The sequence below is a fragment of the Eutrigla gurnardus genome, assembly GCF_963514095.1.
Source record: "Eutrigla gurnardus genome assembly, chromosome: 1".
Classification (NCBI taxonomy): domain Eukaryota; kingdom Metazoa; phylum Chordata; class Actinopteri; order Perciformes; family Triglidae; genus Eutrigla; species Eutrigla gurnardus.
In genome coordinates, this window is record NC_139915.1 from 11,567,051 (window position 1) to 11,586,563 (window position 19,513).

The window sequence follows — 19,513 nt, forward strand, 5'->3', positions numbered from 1 at the left end:
GCACATAACAACATAAGCAGGAGCTAGGAAATGTTGATACAGCGTCAGTGAAGTGAGTGCCCTCGCTCCCCTCTCCTTGCCTGTATCTTTTTTTTCTTACTTCATGGTGTTTTTCGCTAATGAAGCAAGCTAACTTAATGTTACGTTACTTGTTGTTATTGGTTACACTAACGACAGCATGTCAGCGTGTTGTATCGGTGGCAAAGTGTTTCTGCTCTCCTCTCACAAGCATTTGTTATTTCATAAGTTACATGTCCTGTGTTCACGGTTAGCGGAGTGCTCTCGCTCAGGCTGCCCTAGAAGGACGCGCTAGCTTTATATTGATAACTGGCATATCAGTGAAGGGGAGTGTCCTCAATCCCCTCACGGTAGAATTGATCACTGTTTTCAGGTCCTGTTCCCACGGTTAGTGGAGTGCCCTCGCTCAGGCTGCCTTGGGGGACGCTAGCAGGAGCGTGTGCTCGGCGCTAGCTTTATATTGATAACTGCCATATTAGTGAAGGGGGGTGCCCTTGCCCCCCTCTCACTGTAGCGTTGATGGACCTGCATGCCTGTAGTTCCTGTACATTTACATTTACATTTAGGTCATTTAGCAGACGCTTTTGTCCAAAGCGACTTACAATAAGTACATTTGTCAAAAGAAGGAAACAAGGAAACCACAACGAATCATTGCCGATAAGTAGGAGTAAGAGCTAAAAGTAGAACAAGTGTTAGGTCCTCATCTGAGTAAACTAGTAGTTCAAGAGCAACAGTGCTACGATCAGAGTGCTATAGATAAGGGTGTTTTTTTTTTTTTTTTGGGGGGGGGGGGGGGGGGGGAGGTCATGCTAGTCGAGGTGAAGTCTGAACAGGTGAGTCTTGAGCCTTTTTCGGAAAATGGCAAATGACTCAGCTGTCCTGACATTAGTCGGGAGTTCGTTCCACCACTGAGGCGCCAGAACAGAGAAGAGTCTGGACTTTGCTGAGCGACATTTGTTTGATTTCAGCGATGGTGGTACCAGCCGGCCAGCTGAAGTAGAGGAGCGAAGTGCTCGCTTCGGGGCATGAGGTTTGACCAGTGTTTGAAGGTAGATGGGTGCCGTTCCATTGATGGCCCTGAAGGCCAGTGTCATCGTCTTAAATTGGATGCGTGCTGCAACAGGGAGCCAGTGGAGGTCACGGAGGAGGGGGGTCACATGGGAGAATTTGGGTAGATTGAAGATAAGACGTGCTGCAGCGTCCCTCTTGTCTTGGCCTCGAGCACCTGAGGGAGGGTCTTTCAGAAGACTCCTGCATGAACTGCAGTTACATGCCTCTCGCTGTGAGAGCTGCAAGGTTGGCTGAAGTGGAGAGCCTGATGGCCGATGCTGGTTCCACATTGTCAGGGCGGTCGTCCCCAGCCCTGCCTGCCCATCACAAGCCCTGCCTGGCCGTCGCAAGCGGCGTGCCATGGAGGCTGCCGGTGCTCCCTCCAGGAAAACAGCTAGGGCTGACAATCTGTCCTCCAAGGTGGATCTGCTGGCCACAGAGCTGGCCCAGATGAAGTCTCTCCTCCTGTCCCTCGATTCTAGTGCTTGTACAGAAACGCCCATGCCTGAGTTTTTTCCGGAGGAGGATATTGTTTCCGTGGCAGCTTCTGCCACTCTTTTTAATAAGATGCCTCCCAGGTCTCAGCTCAGGACAGGCGTTTCAAAGGTGGCGTGATCTAAGGGATTTCAAAGTGCATGAAGTTGAGGGGAAGGAGCTCGGTGGTCGTGGGGGAGGAGCGTGAGAGTTGTAAACATTCAAAATCTGACAGAGTGCCCTCGATCCGCCAGACTCGCCGACTGGGCCTTTAACAAACACATTTAACAAAAATGTGGTTTAATCTATTAAATTCCTCAGCCAACCAAGACTGTTGGATATTTAAGGCTGAAATGTTGTTAGTGATTCAGCCTTTCCTGTTTGCTGCTCCATTTCTTAGTCTATTGTTAATTACGTGCAGGCAAAGTAACACTGACATAATGTAGCTCTCACATTTTTTTTTTTAATTTTCCATGGCCATGCCTCAGAGTCCATGAGTGTCTTCAAGGTAGTAGAAAAAGGAACATTTGCATGTTCAAGCAGACTGACGTTTAAGGCAACACCTACAAGTCTGTCTGCAGGTCTATGCTATTAACATTATTTCAATCTCAGTTGATTGGGTTGAATGCTAAAGGCTTTGGACATGGTTCGGCTGTTATTCCACATAAATCTCCTCTTTTTAGGTGGACTTTGGAAACAGTAACTGTGAACTTTTAAACTAAGACAGGAGGAGACAAGACTAAAGTTTAAAACCAGTATCTGGTATTGGGTCTGATGTCTGACAGTGCTCATGTACTCGTACAACTACTCCACTACAACGGCATCCAGTACCATCGGTGGTATTGGTGCATCCCTAGACAAGAGTGTCTGTTCCAACCACTGCGAAACATACACCACGTTTGATTCACTCTGCTTGTGTGTGCAGACAATTTGTAGAATATCAGTGTTGAAGGGAGATGCAACCTTATCGTGTAAGAGAGATGGAAACAGCACTCAGAAGACAGAGGTTCGGTAGAGAAGATGGGATACTTTTTATTTCTCACAAAAAAGGCCAAATGGCAATTCATTGTTCTTTTTTTTAGCAAATAAGCCAAAACAACAAACAATAAAAGTAACATTTCAATAAACAAAGCAAAAATGACATGATAGTAAAAAAAAACAACAAATACTTAAGCTTAGTCACCCGAGGTTACGGTTCCCTTGTGCAGAGAAAAGAGCATGAACAGTCACCTGTTTGCCACCAGCCCTCTTGTCTCCTTGAAAACCTGGCCTTAAATAGGCCCTGCACTCATTACCCTAATTGATAGAAACCAAAATGCCAATTTGACAGGGGTGCTTCAGTACAAGTATATGAGGCAGTGAAATTACCCATGTGTGTGTGTGTATGTATGTATATATACCCGTATAGACTTGTACTCAGCCTAGAAACTCATTGACAAATAATATTTTGATCAATGCTAGATAATGACAGAGTCAAATCAAACACGGCAGGCTAAACAACATTTACTTCTTCCCAGATTACCCCCTTCTATTCCGGAAGTTGTAACATGAATAAAAGTCGTGCAAGCCGGCCATCCATGCCCCTGGTATGACAAAATTTAAACGTTCAAAACTTAATACAAATTAATAAAACACACGAAATGAAAACAAAGTGTAGCATGATTTTTTGAAACATGTAACAGCGGATTAATAAGTTACACGGAAAAGAGATGCATTATTGATGATCGCTAGCCTTTGTTGACGGCCCCTGCAGTGTTGATGTTTATCCGGTGCGCACGCTCTAAACAGCTGCAGGAGTAACAGAGGTGAAATATGATTTATGAACTGGTTAACATGGAGGATGGAGAACTAGAAATACCGTAACATAAACATGAACACACAGTCTTTTAATGAAGGCAGTGCATCGCTGCCGTGACGAGGCTGCTTGTCCCGTCACAATCAGCAATGGAAACTTATAATAATAATAATAATAATAATAATAATAATAATAATAATAATAATAATAATAATACTATAGTTTAGTTTTTTACAGTTGCCATAGTGTTTTTTGAAAAATCCCTTTCCCTTTAAACTTTCTTTACATTTTGTGTGGACTCTGCAAATACATAGAGTATAAGTTTATATATACTTTGGCAGTGCAGTTGTGTAACCTTTCCACACTATCCATTTCAAAATGCCATCATACTTGTCAACAAAACATCACAGAAAGGTCAGCACCCCAATCTATCCTCCTCCTGAGGCCACCTGGTAGAGGGATAACTAGGTGCAGATTTGAACGTGCCACTCATGGAAATCCACAATTTAATTTAAAGAAATAGACTAGACAGTAATTAGGCTTACCTATTGCTCTAGGTTACATGCCACCACTTTCTAATACTGTAAAGTTCATAAGTTAATTTAATTCATATCATTGGTGGCAGCGGTGGGATATATTTCGGTGATTTTGTGCGTTTGATGAGTTTTGTTTATCTTTCTGTGGATACCATTCAATTTTTACCACACGGTGGATATCGTCACGTTTTGATGCACAGACTATGATAGAGAGCTCTGGTCTACTGTTTGGGCAGTAAGACATTTTCGCCATCACCTGTACAAGCAGCCATTTGTCATTATTACAGATCACAAACCTCTTTTGGGTCTCAGAAAAATACCCATTGATAATGACAGAACTGGTTGTCGTGCACGCTGGGCTCTTGAATTTGAGCCTTTTGAATTGACTGTGATTCACAAAGATGGCTACCGCCACCTTAATGCAGATGCAATGTCACGTCGCCCTGATGACACCAAACCAACAGAGCAGAACACCCCCTGCCCTGCTCCCGCCAGTCCACACCCTGACAAACATCTATCCTGTCCTGTAAGTTCTGTACACCACCACAGCTCCTGCAGTACTGATCCATAACCAGTTTCCAGTAACCAGACTACACCACAGCCTTCTAGTCCAGATTTGCAGTATGCTACGCAGTCTGTCTCTTCCACATGCATGCTTCAGCTCCCTGAAGAAGATCGGGAACAGCAACAAGATTCTGTACTGTCTGAGGTTATTGGCTGGAAAACTAAAGGTCAGAAACCACCCTACTGGTGCTTGAAAAAAACACATCTGCTGAGTAAATGCTTTGGCATGAGTACCACAGACTTACCTTTTACCTTTGTAAAGTTTTCAACCCAAGTCGGTGCTGCATCAAGTTGTTGTTTCCCAAGCCTTGAAAGACACTATCCTACAACTGCTGCATGGAAATCCAGTAACTGGTCATTTGTCTGCAGATAAAGTCCTCAAACGTGCACAGCAACTGCGTTATTGGCCATTCATGACACGTGACATCAAGCTGTGGTGCAAACAATGTATTCCATGTGATGCCAGACGGAGCCCCACACCTCATCAAAGAGCTCAAATGAACACGATCGTTGCTGCTGAACCAAAAGGTGGCAGCCAACATACTTGAGCTCCCCATTACAAATCGTGGCAACAGGTATGTGCTTGTTGTTCAAGACTACTTCTCCAAGTATGGTAACTTGTATGCTATTCGCTCCGTGCACAATATGGCGACCGCTGACCTCCGGACTTGAGTGTGTGGGCCAGTACTTCCGGTGAAAACTTCCGGTGATTTGACAGCGAGAGCGGGAGACAACAGCGACCGAGAATTACCAGAGAGATAATTTTTCACAATGACTGTTTTTAGGATTAAAGAGAGGCGACTTGCCTTTCAGAGGGTTAGAGCCTCAGCACTTCATTGTTGTGTGCCGTTATGTACCGTTTCGTCACGTTACAACAAAGAAGTCAGCTTTCATTCATTCCCAGTTGACGGGGCGGTACGGGCTGAGTGGATGCAGAAGATCCGAAGGGATGACTTCAACCCGACCAAAAACACCCGGGTCTGTAGTCGGCATTTTAAGCAGACTGATCTTAATGTGACTGCCGGGGGGCTGAGGAGGCTGAAGAAGGGAACCGTGCCAGTCTACTTTTCGTGGAATGGGTACAAACTACCTGCGCCCAGACCGAGCGTCTGGGAACGGCGTCCGCGGGCCGAGAGTCCCGCCCCAGAGTCAGACTCGGACTCGGAGATGCAGACCGAAATGGCTCCAGATCATGACTACTCTGTAGTCCCTCAAACAGGAACGAGGGCGAGTAATTTGGCCGACGAGAACGAAGCTCTACGTCGCCAGATTAGGGAGCTACAACAGCAGTTGGAAGACCTCCATCTTCGCCAGCGTTTTGGGATAGAGCGCCTGTCAGCATCAGATGAGGACGTGCGCTTTTATACCAGGTTTGCGTCCTACAGGAGTTTCATGGCATTTTGGAGATTAATTGAACCTGCTGTGATCCACAAGATGGTGCGCATAACCAGCGCGAAGACAGCTTCTGCCAACATCAGCACAGTCCATCACCCAACAACGGTAGGTAACAAATGTGGTCAACAACGTTGAAATTTCAGCCATTTTAGGGCCTTGTGCTCACTGCAGACCTCAGACCTGTCACCATATGACTTTGATCAACTTGTGTTTTTATACACTTTATCTGCATATTTGTAAATATAACATCTAATGCAAGTTCACGTGAACAAGTTGATAACACAGTTGACAATTAATTAATCTACTCTATGTGCACACCATAATATTGATAAAATATTGAAGAGGAGAAGTAGAGTGCAAAACCTGACATTTAGCAAATCGGACAGCAAAAAAACAACAAATTCGAGTTTAGTATATGCATTTGTTGCTAAATAAATGGTGGGATCTGTTGACTTTTTGTATTAAATAAAAGAGAAATGTGTATCTATATAATGCTAGGGTTATGTGTATATAAATATAATGTATCTCAATCTCAACAGAAACTGAGACCCATTGACGAGTTTCTGCTGTTCCTGATGTACCTGTCAGTGGGTTTTCCTCTCAGGGACCTTGCAGAGAGGTTCAGCATTCACCGCACTACTGCAAGTCGGATCATCTCCACATGGACTCATTTCCTGTACTGTCTGCTGGGAAGCAAGCGCCTCTGGATTCCTCCAGAGATAGTGAGAGCTCACCTGCCACCTGAGTTTGCAGCTTTTCCCGATACACAGGTGGTCCTTGATTGTACAGAGATATTCTGTCAGACGCCATCCTCTCTGCTCCTTCAGAGTGAGGTTTTCTCTACATACAAATCCCACACTACATTCAAGGCCATGATTGGCATGGCACCCCACGGTGCTGTCACCTTTGTGTCTGGACTGTACGCAGGCTCAATGAGTGATTGCGAGATCTTCAAGCTGTCTGGGATTGTAAACCTGCTGAAGCCAGGAATGGCGATCATGGTGGACAAAGGGTTTCTTGTGGACAACCTTGCTTCTTGTAAGGTGTACCGGCCTGCCTTTCTCAGCAACAAACAACAAATGAGTCGAGAGGATGTCAGACAGACACAGTCGATTGCACGTCTAAGAGTGCATGTGGAGAGGTGCATAAGGAGAGTGAAAGAGAACAAACTGTTCGACAAGGACATACCACTGTCTATATGCGGGAACATTGATGAATTGTTCAATGTGGCCTGTTTCCTGGTCAACTATCAGAATGGGCCGTTAGTGAAGGCATGGGCAACTCAGCAATGAATTAAAGATCAAAAATCATTCTTTGTGTCATTGTCATTATTACATTAGCTTTGGGTTTTTAATGACTTGAAATGAAAATGAAAACGCACCAGAGATGACATTAGAACATGTAGAATTTAATAAGGAAATATTAAATAATTAATAATTAATATTAAATAAACCTAATATTAGTTCAGGCTTTGTATAGATTTGTAAAGATGAACAACAAAACCAGAACAAGAACATTTATCAACTGATTGAAACAGAACTGATTGAATGAACCATTGATTTTTAAAAGATCAGATCAAGTAATGATAGAAAAAGTAATAATCCCCCCTCTCCCTTATAACCCTAGCGACCTCCGCATCCTTATAAATTCTTTGTACAAGAAGGTCCTCGTCTGCAAAAACCACAAAATCGCACCACTGCATTCCGGTGATGAGCAGTTGGCCTTGCACCTGCCAATAGTAGCTGTGGCCTGGCTTCAGGCGCAAGGCGCCACTCTGCATGTGCAGGTACCCGCAGTCCACATAGCTCTTCACGTTGGGGCACTTCACCTCCACCAGTCCGAATGGTGGTGCCTCCGTCGGATCAAAAACGACACCATCTGGAGAGGATCCGAGCCAGGGAGCATCCGGATGGATGACAAATCCTGATGGCCAGTAGTTGACCTTTTTTAATGTGGGCATATTCCTGAATAGCTTCTGGCTCCAGTGCCAGCCCCCTCTTCATCAAGGCTGTCTGAACCCCACCTTTGCGGATGCGTTCTGCAAGGTTCTCTGCAGAGCTGTGACCTCGGACATGGCACACCTCCCGGAACCTGGAGGAGGTGAGCCTCATCTTCCTCAGGCTGTGCCACTCTGCGCTGCCACTCTGTTCCCTCGTGGCCATCTCGATGGATCTTGCCATGTCGAAAGTGATGTTAAGCGACATTACATTTAGGTGTTGTTGGTGAGTGCACACAAAGGAACATGTGGTTGGGTCCAGCCTGTGACCATCTAACGGCAGGGGTGGTGGGGGGGGTGCGTCTGGGTGGTGGATGATCATCCTACTCACTGGCACTGGGTGCTGGTACGAAATAGGGCTGCCTTCTTGAACGGTCCCAAAGGCTGAATCGACGAGGGGGACATCACTACTTATGGAGAGTGTGGTAATTAGCGGCGCAAGGTCTGCCGTGAAGTCCTGGTATGCCTCGTCGACCTTCAGGACATCTGGGTCTGGCAAGTCCCCCCGGACTGCTTTGTAGCGCTTGCTCCTTTGAAAACAGTTATGTCATAATTAGAAAAAAAGAAACAATATCTCTCGAAACAAAAAGAATCTGACAATGACTGACAGTGAATATTACCTTACACCATCAGCAGCTGTGTACTGTCTTGACTTGGGTTTTGTTGAAATGAAGACCATGTTATTGACTCTGCCTGGTTTCACACCCTATCAAGTAAACAAACAAATAAACAAACAAAACTTAAGGACAGAAGTTGGTTTAGAATTTGGTTTAGAATTTGTGATTAGCCTAAGTTCGTAAGTACTTACCAGTCTTCGTGGTTTATGCCATCGCTGCTCAGTTTCTGTGCAGCTGAGGACAGGCGGTACTGCTTTCAGTTGCAATGTAGAGTACTTCGTGGTCTGATACAGTAGTGCAACACTGTGGTTGCAGAGAGCGGTTCCAGCCACACAGGAGCACTCAGTCACTGCAATTTCACTTGGTGAGCGGTCCTCAAAAGTAATCTATGAATAAAACATGATTTTAGTATTACAATTAGACTAAGTCATTAGTCTAATTGACAACTATAAAAAAAAACACTAAAGGTGAGAGGTGAGAGCAGGCTAACCGTTCAAGCACATAGTAGCGGTATGATTCATTAGGCTACCAGAACAACCAGAACAAATAAGCCTGCCTCACTAATCTTAAAATATTTTCTTGGTATTATAATACAGTTAGAACAACAGTGTTAGTAATGCATTGAACAGGTTAGTATAGCCTAGACTGAGGGTACAAAATCAGCTCTTACCTCACACTGACTAATGTACCCACCATGAATAGGCTTACTTAAACTTATGCTCCAAAGAACGGGAGCAGTAACAACCAGTTTATGGGGTGTCCATGAAAGTATAGTTCAGGTTTAATTCAAATAAACAGACTTAAGTTTTATTATTGTTATTCTGCATCCACATCACCAACTATAGCCACAAAAATACCCCAGAATCTGACTTGAACTGGTTAAACACATGTGCTTTACATTTACATTTACATTTAGGTAATTTAGCAGACGCTTTTGTCCAAAGCGACTTACAATAAGTACATTTGTCAAAAGAAGGAAACAAAGAAACCACGACGTATCATTGCCGATGCAGTAAGAGCTAAAAATAGAACAAGTGTTAGGTCCTCATCTGAGTAAAGTAGTACTTCAAGAGCAACAGTGCTACGATCTGAGTGCTATAGGTAAGGTTTTTATTTTATTTTATTTTTTTTTTGCGGGGGGGGGGGGGGGGGGGATGTCGAGGGAGGGTGTTAGTGGGTCATGCTATGTAGAGTCGAGGTGAAGTCTGAACAGGTGAGTCTTGAGCCTTTTTCGGAAGATGGCAAATGACTCTGCTGTCCTGACATTGGTCGGGAGTTCGTTCCACCACTGAGGCGCCAGAACAGAGAAGAGTCTGGACTTTGCTGAGCGGCATTTGTTTGATTTCAGCGATGGTGGTACCAGCCGGCCAGCTGAAGTAGAGGAGCGAAGTGCTCGCTTCGGGGCATGAGGTTTGACCAGTGTTTGAAGGTAGGCAGGTGCCGTTCCATTGATGGCCCTGAAGGCCAGTGTCATCGTCTTGAATTGGATGTGTGCTGCAACAGGGAGCCAGTGGAGGTCACGGAGGAGGGGGGTCACGCGGGAGAATTTGGGTAGATTGAAGATAAGGCGTGCTGCAGCGTTCTGGATACGCTGCAATGGTTTAATCGCATAGGCCGGGAGTCCGGCCAGGAGAGAGTTGCAGTAGTCAAGGCGGGAGATGACCAGTGCTTGGACCAAGAGCTGCGTTGCATCCTTTGTGAGGAAGGTCCGAATCCTGCGGATATTGTAGAAGGCAAATCTGCAGGATCGGGCCACAGCAGTGATGTTGGCGGTGCAGGATAGTTGGTCATCGAGGATTACACCCAGGTTCCTCGCAGTTGAGGAAGGAAATACTGTGATGCCCTCAACAGTGACCGACAGGTCCATGCGAGGGCAGTCTTTCCCTGGGATGAAGAGGAGTTCGGTTTTATTCAGGTTAAGCTTGAGGTGATGTGCAGTTGTCCAGACAGAGATGTCAGCCAGACAGTCCGAGATGCGAGTTGCAATGTGAGCGTCAGAGGACGGGGGAAAAGAGAGGAACAGCTGGGTGTCATCAGCGTAGCAATGGTAGGAGAATCCATGCGATGTGATAACAGAACCTAGTGATCTGGTGTATAGTGAGAACAGAAGCGGTCCTAATACTGAGCCTTGAGGGACACCCGTTTCCAGAGAGCAGGGTTTGGACATAGAGCCATTCCATGTGACCTGAAAGGTGCGGTTTGTCAGATATGATGTAAACCAGGTGAGAGCAGAGTCAGTTATGCCAAGTTCAGCCAGAGTGGAGAGGAGAATTTGGTGGTTGACTGTGTCGAATGCAGCAGATAGGTCAAGGAGAATGAGAACGGAGGAGTTGGATGATGTTTTGGCGTCTCGCAGGGACTCGGTCACCGTGAGGAGGGCCGTCTCAGTGGAGTGGGCAGTCCTGAATCCTGATTGGTTAGGGTCTAGGAGGTTCTTCCGCAAGAGATAGGATGACAGTTGGTTGTAGGCAGCACGTTCCAAGGTTTTAGAGAGGAATGAAAGAAGAGATACAGGTCTGTAGCTTTGGATGTCAGTAGCGTCAAGGGTGGGTTTTTTCAGGAGAGGCTTCACGATAGTGGTCTTAAAATCCGCTGGAATGACACCTGAGGTGAGGGAGGAGTTGATCAGGGTGGTGAGGAATGGCAAGATGTCGTGTGAGATGTCCTGGAGAAGAGAGGAGGGAATCGGGTCAAGGGAGCAGGTGGTGGCACGGTTAGATGTAACAAGTGCGTGAACGTCTTCAGAGGTGAGGGGGCTAAAGCTGGTAAGACCATCCGAGTTGAGAGTTGGGGGAGATGTCTTCTGGGAGGGAATAGGCGTGAATGAGGAGCTGATGTCATTTACTTTCTTGGTAAAGTAAGTTGCAAAGTCATCGGCAGTAAGGGAGGAGGGAGGGAGAGGGGTAGGAGGGGTGAGGAGGGAAGAGAACATGGAGAAGAGTTTCCTGGGGTTGGAGGCAGAAGAGTTGATCTTTGCCAGGTAGAAGGCAGATTTAGCTGCCGAAACAGTTGAGGTGAAGTCAGAGAGGAGGAGGTGGTAGTGAGCAAGGTCCTCGTGCTGTCCCGATTTCTTCCATTTTCTCTCTGACGCTCGCAACAATGATCTGTTGGTTCGCAGATTCAGACAGCCAGGGAGGGGGGGGAGATGATCGCGCCGGTCGTGAGATTGGGGGACAGAGAGTGTCCAAAGAAGAGGCGATGTGCTCCCCCCTACTCTGAGGTTGTGAGGCTTCTCATGCTTCCTCATGGACCTATGACATACAGCCCTGACGGTCACCCTCCCTGCAGGGTCTTTGTTTGACACTGTGGGAATTCATCATTCATGTAATGTTAGACAAAACACACTGGACTTCTTTTCAGCTGACACGAACTCAAAATAATGACTGTATTTCCAGCAAGAACACGCGCATCTCTCTCCTCCCTCCATTGTTGTTTGTGTCGCTGCGTGGTGTTACACGTGAGTTGTCCTCATGCTGAAAACGTGACTTGTCGCATACGTGACATCACTCCCCGAGAAGCAAGAAGAAAGCAAAGATATATATTTTTACTAAGGAAAATGGCAAAAATAATAGTAACGCACAGTGACTTTAAGTAGCTTTAATCTGATTACTGGTTTGGAAATATTAACGCGTTAGATTACTCGTTACTGAAAAAAATGGTCAGATTAAATTTCTAGACTACGTAACGCGTTACCGGCATCACTGGAATCAATACATTACAACACGAACCAAAAAGAAATACTCAAACCACTATTAGATATGCCCACCTCTGGGAATCTCATACTAAAACTTACTTGACAGCTGTCTAAACGTAGTGTCCGATAGCAATAGGTTATGTTTTCTCTGCGCCCGATTGAATCGTTTCTTCTGGTTCTGAAAAGTTAGCGCTTTTTCAGGGTGCTGCGTTTTTGTTTTGGTCGTATGCACCTCAACTATAAAACATTAAACGTTAAAAACAATTGATAATTCTACAAATCTAAAATCTCTACAGGACAACTGACCTAAATGTTAGCTACATAGCTACTGCTAGCTAGTTAGCGATACCACAATGTGAATGTGTTTTGCTGTCAATTTCAAACTTACCTTCATAGTTGTCAATAAAACTTGAAAGGTACATCTTGTACCCCTTTTCCCGTTTACTCCGGGGGGCAGAGCATCCCTTTCGGACGAGTCTGTGGACGTCTGATATGGTTAGCTTGGGCAGGTCTTGCAGACATCTGGTATAAAACATCGCCATCCTACCGGAAGTACAGACGCACACACTCGAGAGAGCGGAAGTAGAACGGAAGTAGAGTCTTGCACCGAGCGAATTCCACAACAGTCACACGCCACAACAGTTGCAAAATGTCTGTTTGAAAATTTCATCTGTGACCATGGCAGAAATGCTGCATACAGATCAAGGACGTCAATTTGAGTCAGACTTGGTTAAGCACCTGTGTCAACTGCTGGGCATTAAAAAGACACGAACCAGCCCATATCATCCTCAGTGTGACGGCATGATTGAGAGATTCAACAGAACACTTATTGATCAGATAGCCAAAACACTTATATTTACATTTAGGTCACTTAGCAGACGCTTTTGTCCAAAGCGACTTACAATAAGTACATTTGTCAAAAGAAAGAAACAAAGAAACCACAACATATCATTGCCGATAAAGTAAGAGCTAAAAAATAGAACAAGTGTTAGGTCCTCGTCTCAGTAAAGTAGTAGCTGTTCTGCAAACATACCTTAAGAACAACAGTGCTATGATCATAGTGCTATAGGTAAGGTTTTTTTTTTTTTTTTTTTTTTCGACGTAACAAGTGCATGAATGTCCTCAGAGGTGAGAGGGCTAAAGCTGGTAAGCCATCAGAGCTGAGAGTTAGTGGAGATGTTTTCTGGGAGGTTATAGGAGTGAATGAGGAGCTGATGTCATTTACTTTCTTGTTTCTTATTTTCTATGTTCTCAAGTGAAACAATGCATTGTTTGTTTGTTGTTGTTTTGTTTTGGAAAGGTTACTCATTTCCCCTTGATGTTTGTGAAACGAGGATGTTTCTTTTGTGGGAGGGGGAGGAAATGTAAAGTTCAGAAGTTAATTTAATTCATATCTTTCATTCTTGAGTCAATTTATTAAAAACATGTGTTAATGTTTACACAGTCAATATAATGTATTTATGACTGCAGTTATTATTATTATTATTTTCATGTTGAAATCTTTTCAGCCAGCATACATGTGCTGAATGTACCTTTTGGGTTGCCGTACAGTTACATCAGTCCTTCTAGCTTCTGATTGGTTAGTTGAGTGACATGTGAGTCAGGGACAGGAAGTAAAGTTGTTGTTGTGAAGCTGAAATGCGGTCGAAAAGTAAAGTGCTACTTGAAGAAATTATCCTTCTCCATCCTGCTCTTTCTATCATAAAGACTGCACAAACCACCACACACCGAACCCACACGTTACAATACAATTAACACTATTTGTATGACATATTTGGTTTTCAAGCCAGCACATAAATAGTTAACTCAATTTTGACAAGATGTCAAAATATCAGTGTGAATAAAATTATTTCCTTTATCTGTGTGGGAGAGTCCCACCTGTTAAAACAATCTTCCTCACAACCTCTCTACCTTACAAATCAGCATGGCTGTAACCTGTAACATCTACCCTGTCCCCCAAACAGTACATTTACTGTATGTATATGGTGAGATGGTGCGCATCCACACATCATCATCACCATGAGAACAGGTTCCTTTGTCTCTTTGACAGACAGACCAATAACATAATATGATAATGGGGAGATATGTCAACCTCTTAGACCAGCAAAGAGAAGGTCTCCAGCCTAGAATCTACTTAATTGAGGTAATAACTACTCTGATTTACCATGCTGTCAGTACACTCTGGAATTCAGTATGAAATACATAAATCACATCTAAACTATGAATTGGCCTTCTGCTGAACAGTTAGGTGAAATGCATTTTGTGCCAAACTAGGAAACCAGGGGCAGAGTGGAACATATTAATTGACTGTTGTGGCACTCGACCAACTTACGAAGAATGAATTATCATCATCACTATGCATGAAGGCATCCGTGTGCCAAACAATTTGAGAACTGTGCAGCGAAAACAGACAACATTTTTAAAATGTTTATGGTAAAAGCAGTTTATAAAATTACAGTAGAAACCATTCCGTCAGCTATTACATGAAAGAGAAATGTCCTAATAAATGAGATGTTAAATTATTTCAACTGAAGCCATTATTCGTTAAAGTCTAGTCTATTTTATCTATTAAAACTGGACAGGCTGCAATTCACCCACAACCCCCGTACATATGTATTTCGATTTAAAGAGTACTAATTAAAACAGAAACAAAAATATGAAGGCATTAGGAATGGATTATTGACAAAGTCATCCATACTAGAATAAAGCACATGTGATATATGAAACAAGGAAACCTCAGGGCAAATTGTTTTGTTTTAGGTAAATCAACTTCTGTGTATGGACTTTTGAAAAGCCCTTATTTAAAGTGATGGTTCGGAGTAAAATGCACCCGAGGTAATTTCCACCATGACATCCAGCCAAATACCCCTTCGGAAGCATTTTTAGCGATGGTCAGCATTGGTCAAGATAGCCGCTATCAGCCGAATGGCTTAGTACTAGCGCTACGGTACAGAGGGTATATCTCATAAATTACCCCACTAATAATGCATGGAATGTTAACAGGGTCTGTACTCACAAAACCCGATAGCTTCTATCCTCGGCTGCTATGCTACCGCAGCGTAGACGCCACTACCGTGTTTACCCCGCCGATGCCGTGACGCGAGTTTCACGCGAGAGTATGAAAGCGTCTACGCTGCGGTAGCATAGCAGCCGAGGATAGAAGCTATCGGGCAAGCGTTATTTTAAATAAACTCCTGGTGTACTTACAAACTTTCAAATGCCTCGTTTTGTGAGTACAGACCCTATGTGTACTACTGCAGAAGTTTGGTAACATTCCATGCATTATTAGTGGGGTAATTTACGAGATATACCCTCTGTACCGTAGTGCTAGTACTAAGCCATTCGGCTGATAGCGGCTATCTTGACCAATGCTGACCATCGCTAAAAATGCTTCCGAAGGGGTATTAGGCTGGATGTCATGGTGGAAATTACCTCGGGTGCATTTTACTCCGAACCATCACTTTAAATCAGACGATCCTAAAGTTGTAAAATGCACTAATAGCTGAAGCCAGAGTTATCCTCCTTCCTCTGTTCATAGGAATGATTAAGGCTGCTGCCTCCAATGCTATCCACTTCTCTTCATACATATACAAGGTGTATATGTGTGTCTCACTTACTGTTACATTGGTTATATGTTCAATTTGTAGACACCTGTTTTTCATCAGACAGAGCTAATTATCACTATGCTTAACCTGACACGTTGAAAGCACACTCTGAGTAAGTTCTATAAAAATAATTTAGTTAATGTGTTGGCGTTTAATCAAGATGTCATATTCTGCTCTTTGGTATCATGCAGGTGTAAAACATGTATAATACATTCTTAATAAAACAGGAAAGAGGACTGGTATCTTATTTACTGAAGAGAGTTCAATTCACAGCCATAATTAGTGTATTATGAGATCATAGTTGATTAATTGTCAGGAACTGTCCCTCTTCTGGTTTATTCTCTATGTTGTATGCATATCAGCATATTGTCAAATGTTTAGATATGTTATGCTTGTAGAAAACATGACAAAAGGACTCAATTTTGACACCATCAAGACTGCTTTTCTGGCATGAAGGACAAACATTTCCTTAAAAATAACTCAACGCCATTCAACAAGAGTTAGAGTGGGAAATGTCATGGTGAGCTCAAGCATGTCAGAACCACTGTACATGTGACACTAACATTACAGACAGAGAAACTCTAGGCTGTCATGAGGTAATAAGACGAAAAGCAAAGAGCATAAAAAGACAAAGAGGGGAAATGAAAGGGGGGGGGGGGAGAACAAGAGCATCAGTTGTCAAGATACATTCACATTGTAAGATAGATTTATTTTGGTTGCCTAAGTTACCACATTTTGAGAACAACCGATCAGTTGAGTCAAAGGAGAGCCTGTGATGAGCAAAGAGCATTGGATAAGGATAAGTCAATTATTCAACTGTCCAAATAGCATTCCTCTGTCTAAATTCACATGCCCCCTTGTCTGTTCTGTCTCGCTCTTGTCTTTAATGTCTCTCTTCAGGCTGAACACTGTAGCATCTCCAATGTGCCTGTCTTTCAACTATAACATAAAAAGTGAGTACCAGTGAGAGATTGAGACAGAAAGAATAGAATTAGGAAAATGCTGACAATGTCTGGCATTATTGATCACCAATTATGATCCGATGTCGGTCCCCTGAAGTTGCAGAAGTGACGTCAGATGACGTCTTTTTCCCCAACATCTACGAACGTCCAGGACTGCTGTATATGGGCTAATTGTGGTTGTCGTTGTGGACTTCTTTTCTACATCAAATTCAAACTCATTTTAGATGTTCGTTCGTTTTTATACTGCTTCTTGGCTCTGTGCATAACTGTAGCTAACCAAGCTACTGATTACGTTCATAATAGCAGCAACTAGTGTCTATGCTTCCTTGGGTAATGTTAGCTGACCAGCTGGATAGCCATAAAATATACAATCTGGTGTAATGACAGTTTTTTAACCATTTAACAGAAACAGAAAGGGTAGAATTACATGTTTAGCAGTGTGAGATCGTGGCTGTGCCCAGACAACAGGCGACATCCATCTTGCCATCTGCCGCAAAAATGATGTTACCTCTAGAGACAGAAATCCGTGTGTCATTAATTGTATTTGTATGTGTTTAACTGTAATGTGATCGATCCTGGGTAGTCTGCGCTAGGTAACATGAGCTAATGTTAGAGCTAGCAGGCTAGCGTTAACATCTTACATTAAGTGTTAAGAATCAAACGTGTTAAATAATTACCTTTATTCTCGACCGTAGTCTCCGTCTATAGTGTTCAAGATGAGCAGCGAAAATGTGTTGTATCCGTCTTGTGTTGATGCCAATGTAGGCTCGCAGAGCAAATGGCATTGTAGTCCACAATTGTTGTTATCCTCTCTAGGCTCTCTACCCTGTGGAAATGCAAACAGGTTCTCAGGTTGAACGAACTGCGAACCAGCATGGGCACCAGCCCGGTTCTTGAACTAGGTTAAACAATTAAATAGATGAAAATTTTACAAACTACAACTTTAATCATGTTGATGACAAGAGTGTTGATATTTGTCATGAATAAAAATACATTCATAATGTCAATGTCAATTTCCTGCACCTGTTTAAGATGTCCACATGACGTCCAAAAAAGTTACCTATCATAACAACCAAATGTTGAACTGCTTATTGACATCCAAATGGGGTCATGGTTAGCGGTCCAAATAGTGGACCTAGTTTGCGCATCGTGTAGACGGCCAGAATTGGTCTTGGACCGATGGACGCAATAAAGACATGGGGCCCTAGATTCATAGACCAGGCGCAGTCAGCTTTCAGCGCACCTGCGCCGCGCCGACGGGGTGTGTCCGCCTGGACTTTGCAAGTTTCGTGCACCGCGCAGGCTCGCGCAGGCACACCTCCCGTCTCGCCCACCGGCGCAAGTGGGAAAGAGGGAGGAGAAGAAGGCGTGAGTGGGAGACGAGGAGGAGACGAGGCGTGGACTGGGATTAACACAGCCGATTCAGATCTTCACCAATCAAATGAGCTCCTCTCCTCTCCTTTAATGCGTTAGGGGAGGTTCAGTGTAAGATCCGTCACTTGACAACCCGATGACAGAAGCAGCGCCGGCGCTCCCACCACGCTCATCACGCGCTGTGCGTGCGTATCATAATAATAACAATGCCCATATTATAAAAAACAGGAGAGAGAGAGGGAGATGTTTTGGTCTGAGAGGCTGAGTTTCCGTTACGCGTGCCATCCGCCTTTGATCTGACGTCAGATGTGACGGGACAATCTATATAGATATAAATTCACGTGTTGATTCAATGAGTTGCATTAAATAGTGTTTGTTGTGATTATTTATTGCATTTAAATGTGCCTGGAACTGTGGAAACCTGCCTGTGAGGTCTCGGTGACGTGTGCGCACTGCGCGCCGGTCCGCCAAACTTCCGATCCGCCAGCTGTGATTCGCATTGAATCAATGGACTTTATTTATGCCTTGCGCCTTGCGCCGAAAGTAGACCAGGTCGGAGCTGGCGAGCTTTCAGCGCAGTCTCGGCGAGGCTTTTTGCCACGAAACTTCCGCTACGCCAAGCTGAATCTGTGACGCCTCCCCCTGCTGCGCCGCCACACCCATCTTGGCGCAGGCGATCTACCAAACTGCCAAACTGACGGTGCGCAAGGCTGCGCGGGTCGAAACTTGCACTGCGCCGGCTGCGCCACCCTGCGCCGCCCTGCGCTGGTCTACGAAACTAGGGCCCATGATCTGCAAGTCCATCAGACATCCTGTGTTTACTGGGTTACAGATCCAAGACGATGTGAGTTGTCCTGCGTCACTCATTTGCATTTACATGTGAATGTCACAGAATAAAATAAATGTCATCATTGATCATACACCTTTCTTTGTCTTTCATTCTCCCTGGAAATCTATATGATCACATGCTGGTTCATATGCTCCATTGTCTTTATGTATCAGTGTATCAGTGAATGCTCAACAGATAAATGCTGGAAACATACATACAGCTGGAGATCTAATTAAAAGTATGCAGCAAGAGTTCCACAGACAGTTGGTACATTTGCAACGTTGTTTCTGCACTTCAGTCTCGGTGTCATTTCAGGGAACAATGTGTTAGCCTCACCCAGAGTTGGTGTCAAGCTATTGCCTTGGGTGCAAATCCACCTTCCCGGTTTAATTGAACAGCTGCTCAGCATCTAGATTCATACACACATACCTGCTTCCTTGAGTCTGATAGCTCCTTTATTGTGACAAATACGAGGGGCAATTTATTGGTCTCCCTGGACAGTAAAGCGAAGGTTACATGCGGCACCGGAGCTTTAATTGCATTGTCAGGAGAAGGCAACGTCTAGCCATGGCAGCTCTGATGTGTTCACATAAACTCACATGGA

The 19,513-nt window shown here is 44.2% G+C and overlaps 2 protein-coding genes across 2 annotated transcripts; one reads left to right on the forward strand and one right to left on the reverse strand.

Moving 5' to 3' along the window:
- Positions 1 to 5,099: 5,099 nt before the first annotated feature.
- Positions 5,100 to 7,125, forward strand: LOC311019525 (uncharacterized protein). The gene is made up of 2 exons (XM_084019042.1): positions 5,100 to 5,937; positions 6,372 to 7,125. Exons 1-2 carry the CDS (start codon positions 5,209 to 5,211, stop codon positions 7,122 to 7,124), a joined length of 1,482 nt encoding a protein of 493 aa, XP_083875168.1. The 5' UTR covers positions 5,100 to 5,208; the 3' UTR covers position 7,125.
- Positions 7,126 to 7,402: 277 nt separating this feature from the next.
- Positions 7,403 to 12,626, reverse strand: LOC311010937 (uncharacterized protein; the record flags this gene model as incomplete). The annotated part of the gene is made up of 5 exons (XM_084005580.1): positions 12,528 to 12,626; positions 8,637 to 8,831; positions 8,449 to 8,534; positions 7,775 to 8,358; positions 7,403 to 7,710 (listed from the first exon to the last, which is right to left on the reverse strand). The coding sequence occupies exons 1-5, from the start codon at positions 12,531 to 12,533 to the stop codon at positions 7,403 to 7,405; spliced, it is 1,179 nt and encodes a 392-aa protein (XP_083861706.1). The 5' UTR covers positions 12,534 to 12,626.
- Between the last annotated feature and the right edge of the window lie 6,887 nt (positions 12,627 to 19,513).

Excerpts from the sequence above, each read along its gene's own strand:
- LOC311019525 (XM_084019042.1), top strand. The coding sequence starts at position 5,209 with ATGACTGTTTTTAGGATTAAAGAGAGGCGACTTGCCTTTCAGAGGGTT. Across the intron at positions 5,938-6,371 it reads CAGTCCATCACCCAACAACG|AAACTGAGACCCATTGACGA; the intron begins GTAGGTAACAAA and ends CAATCTCAACAG.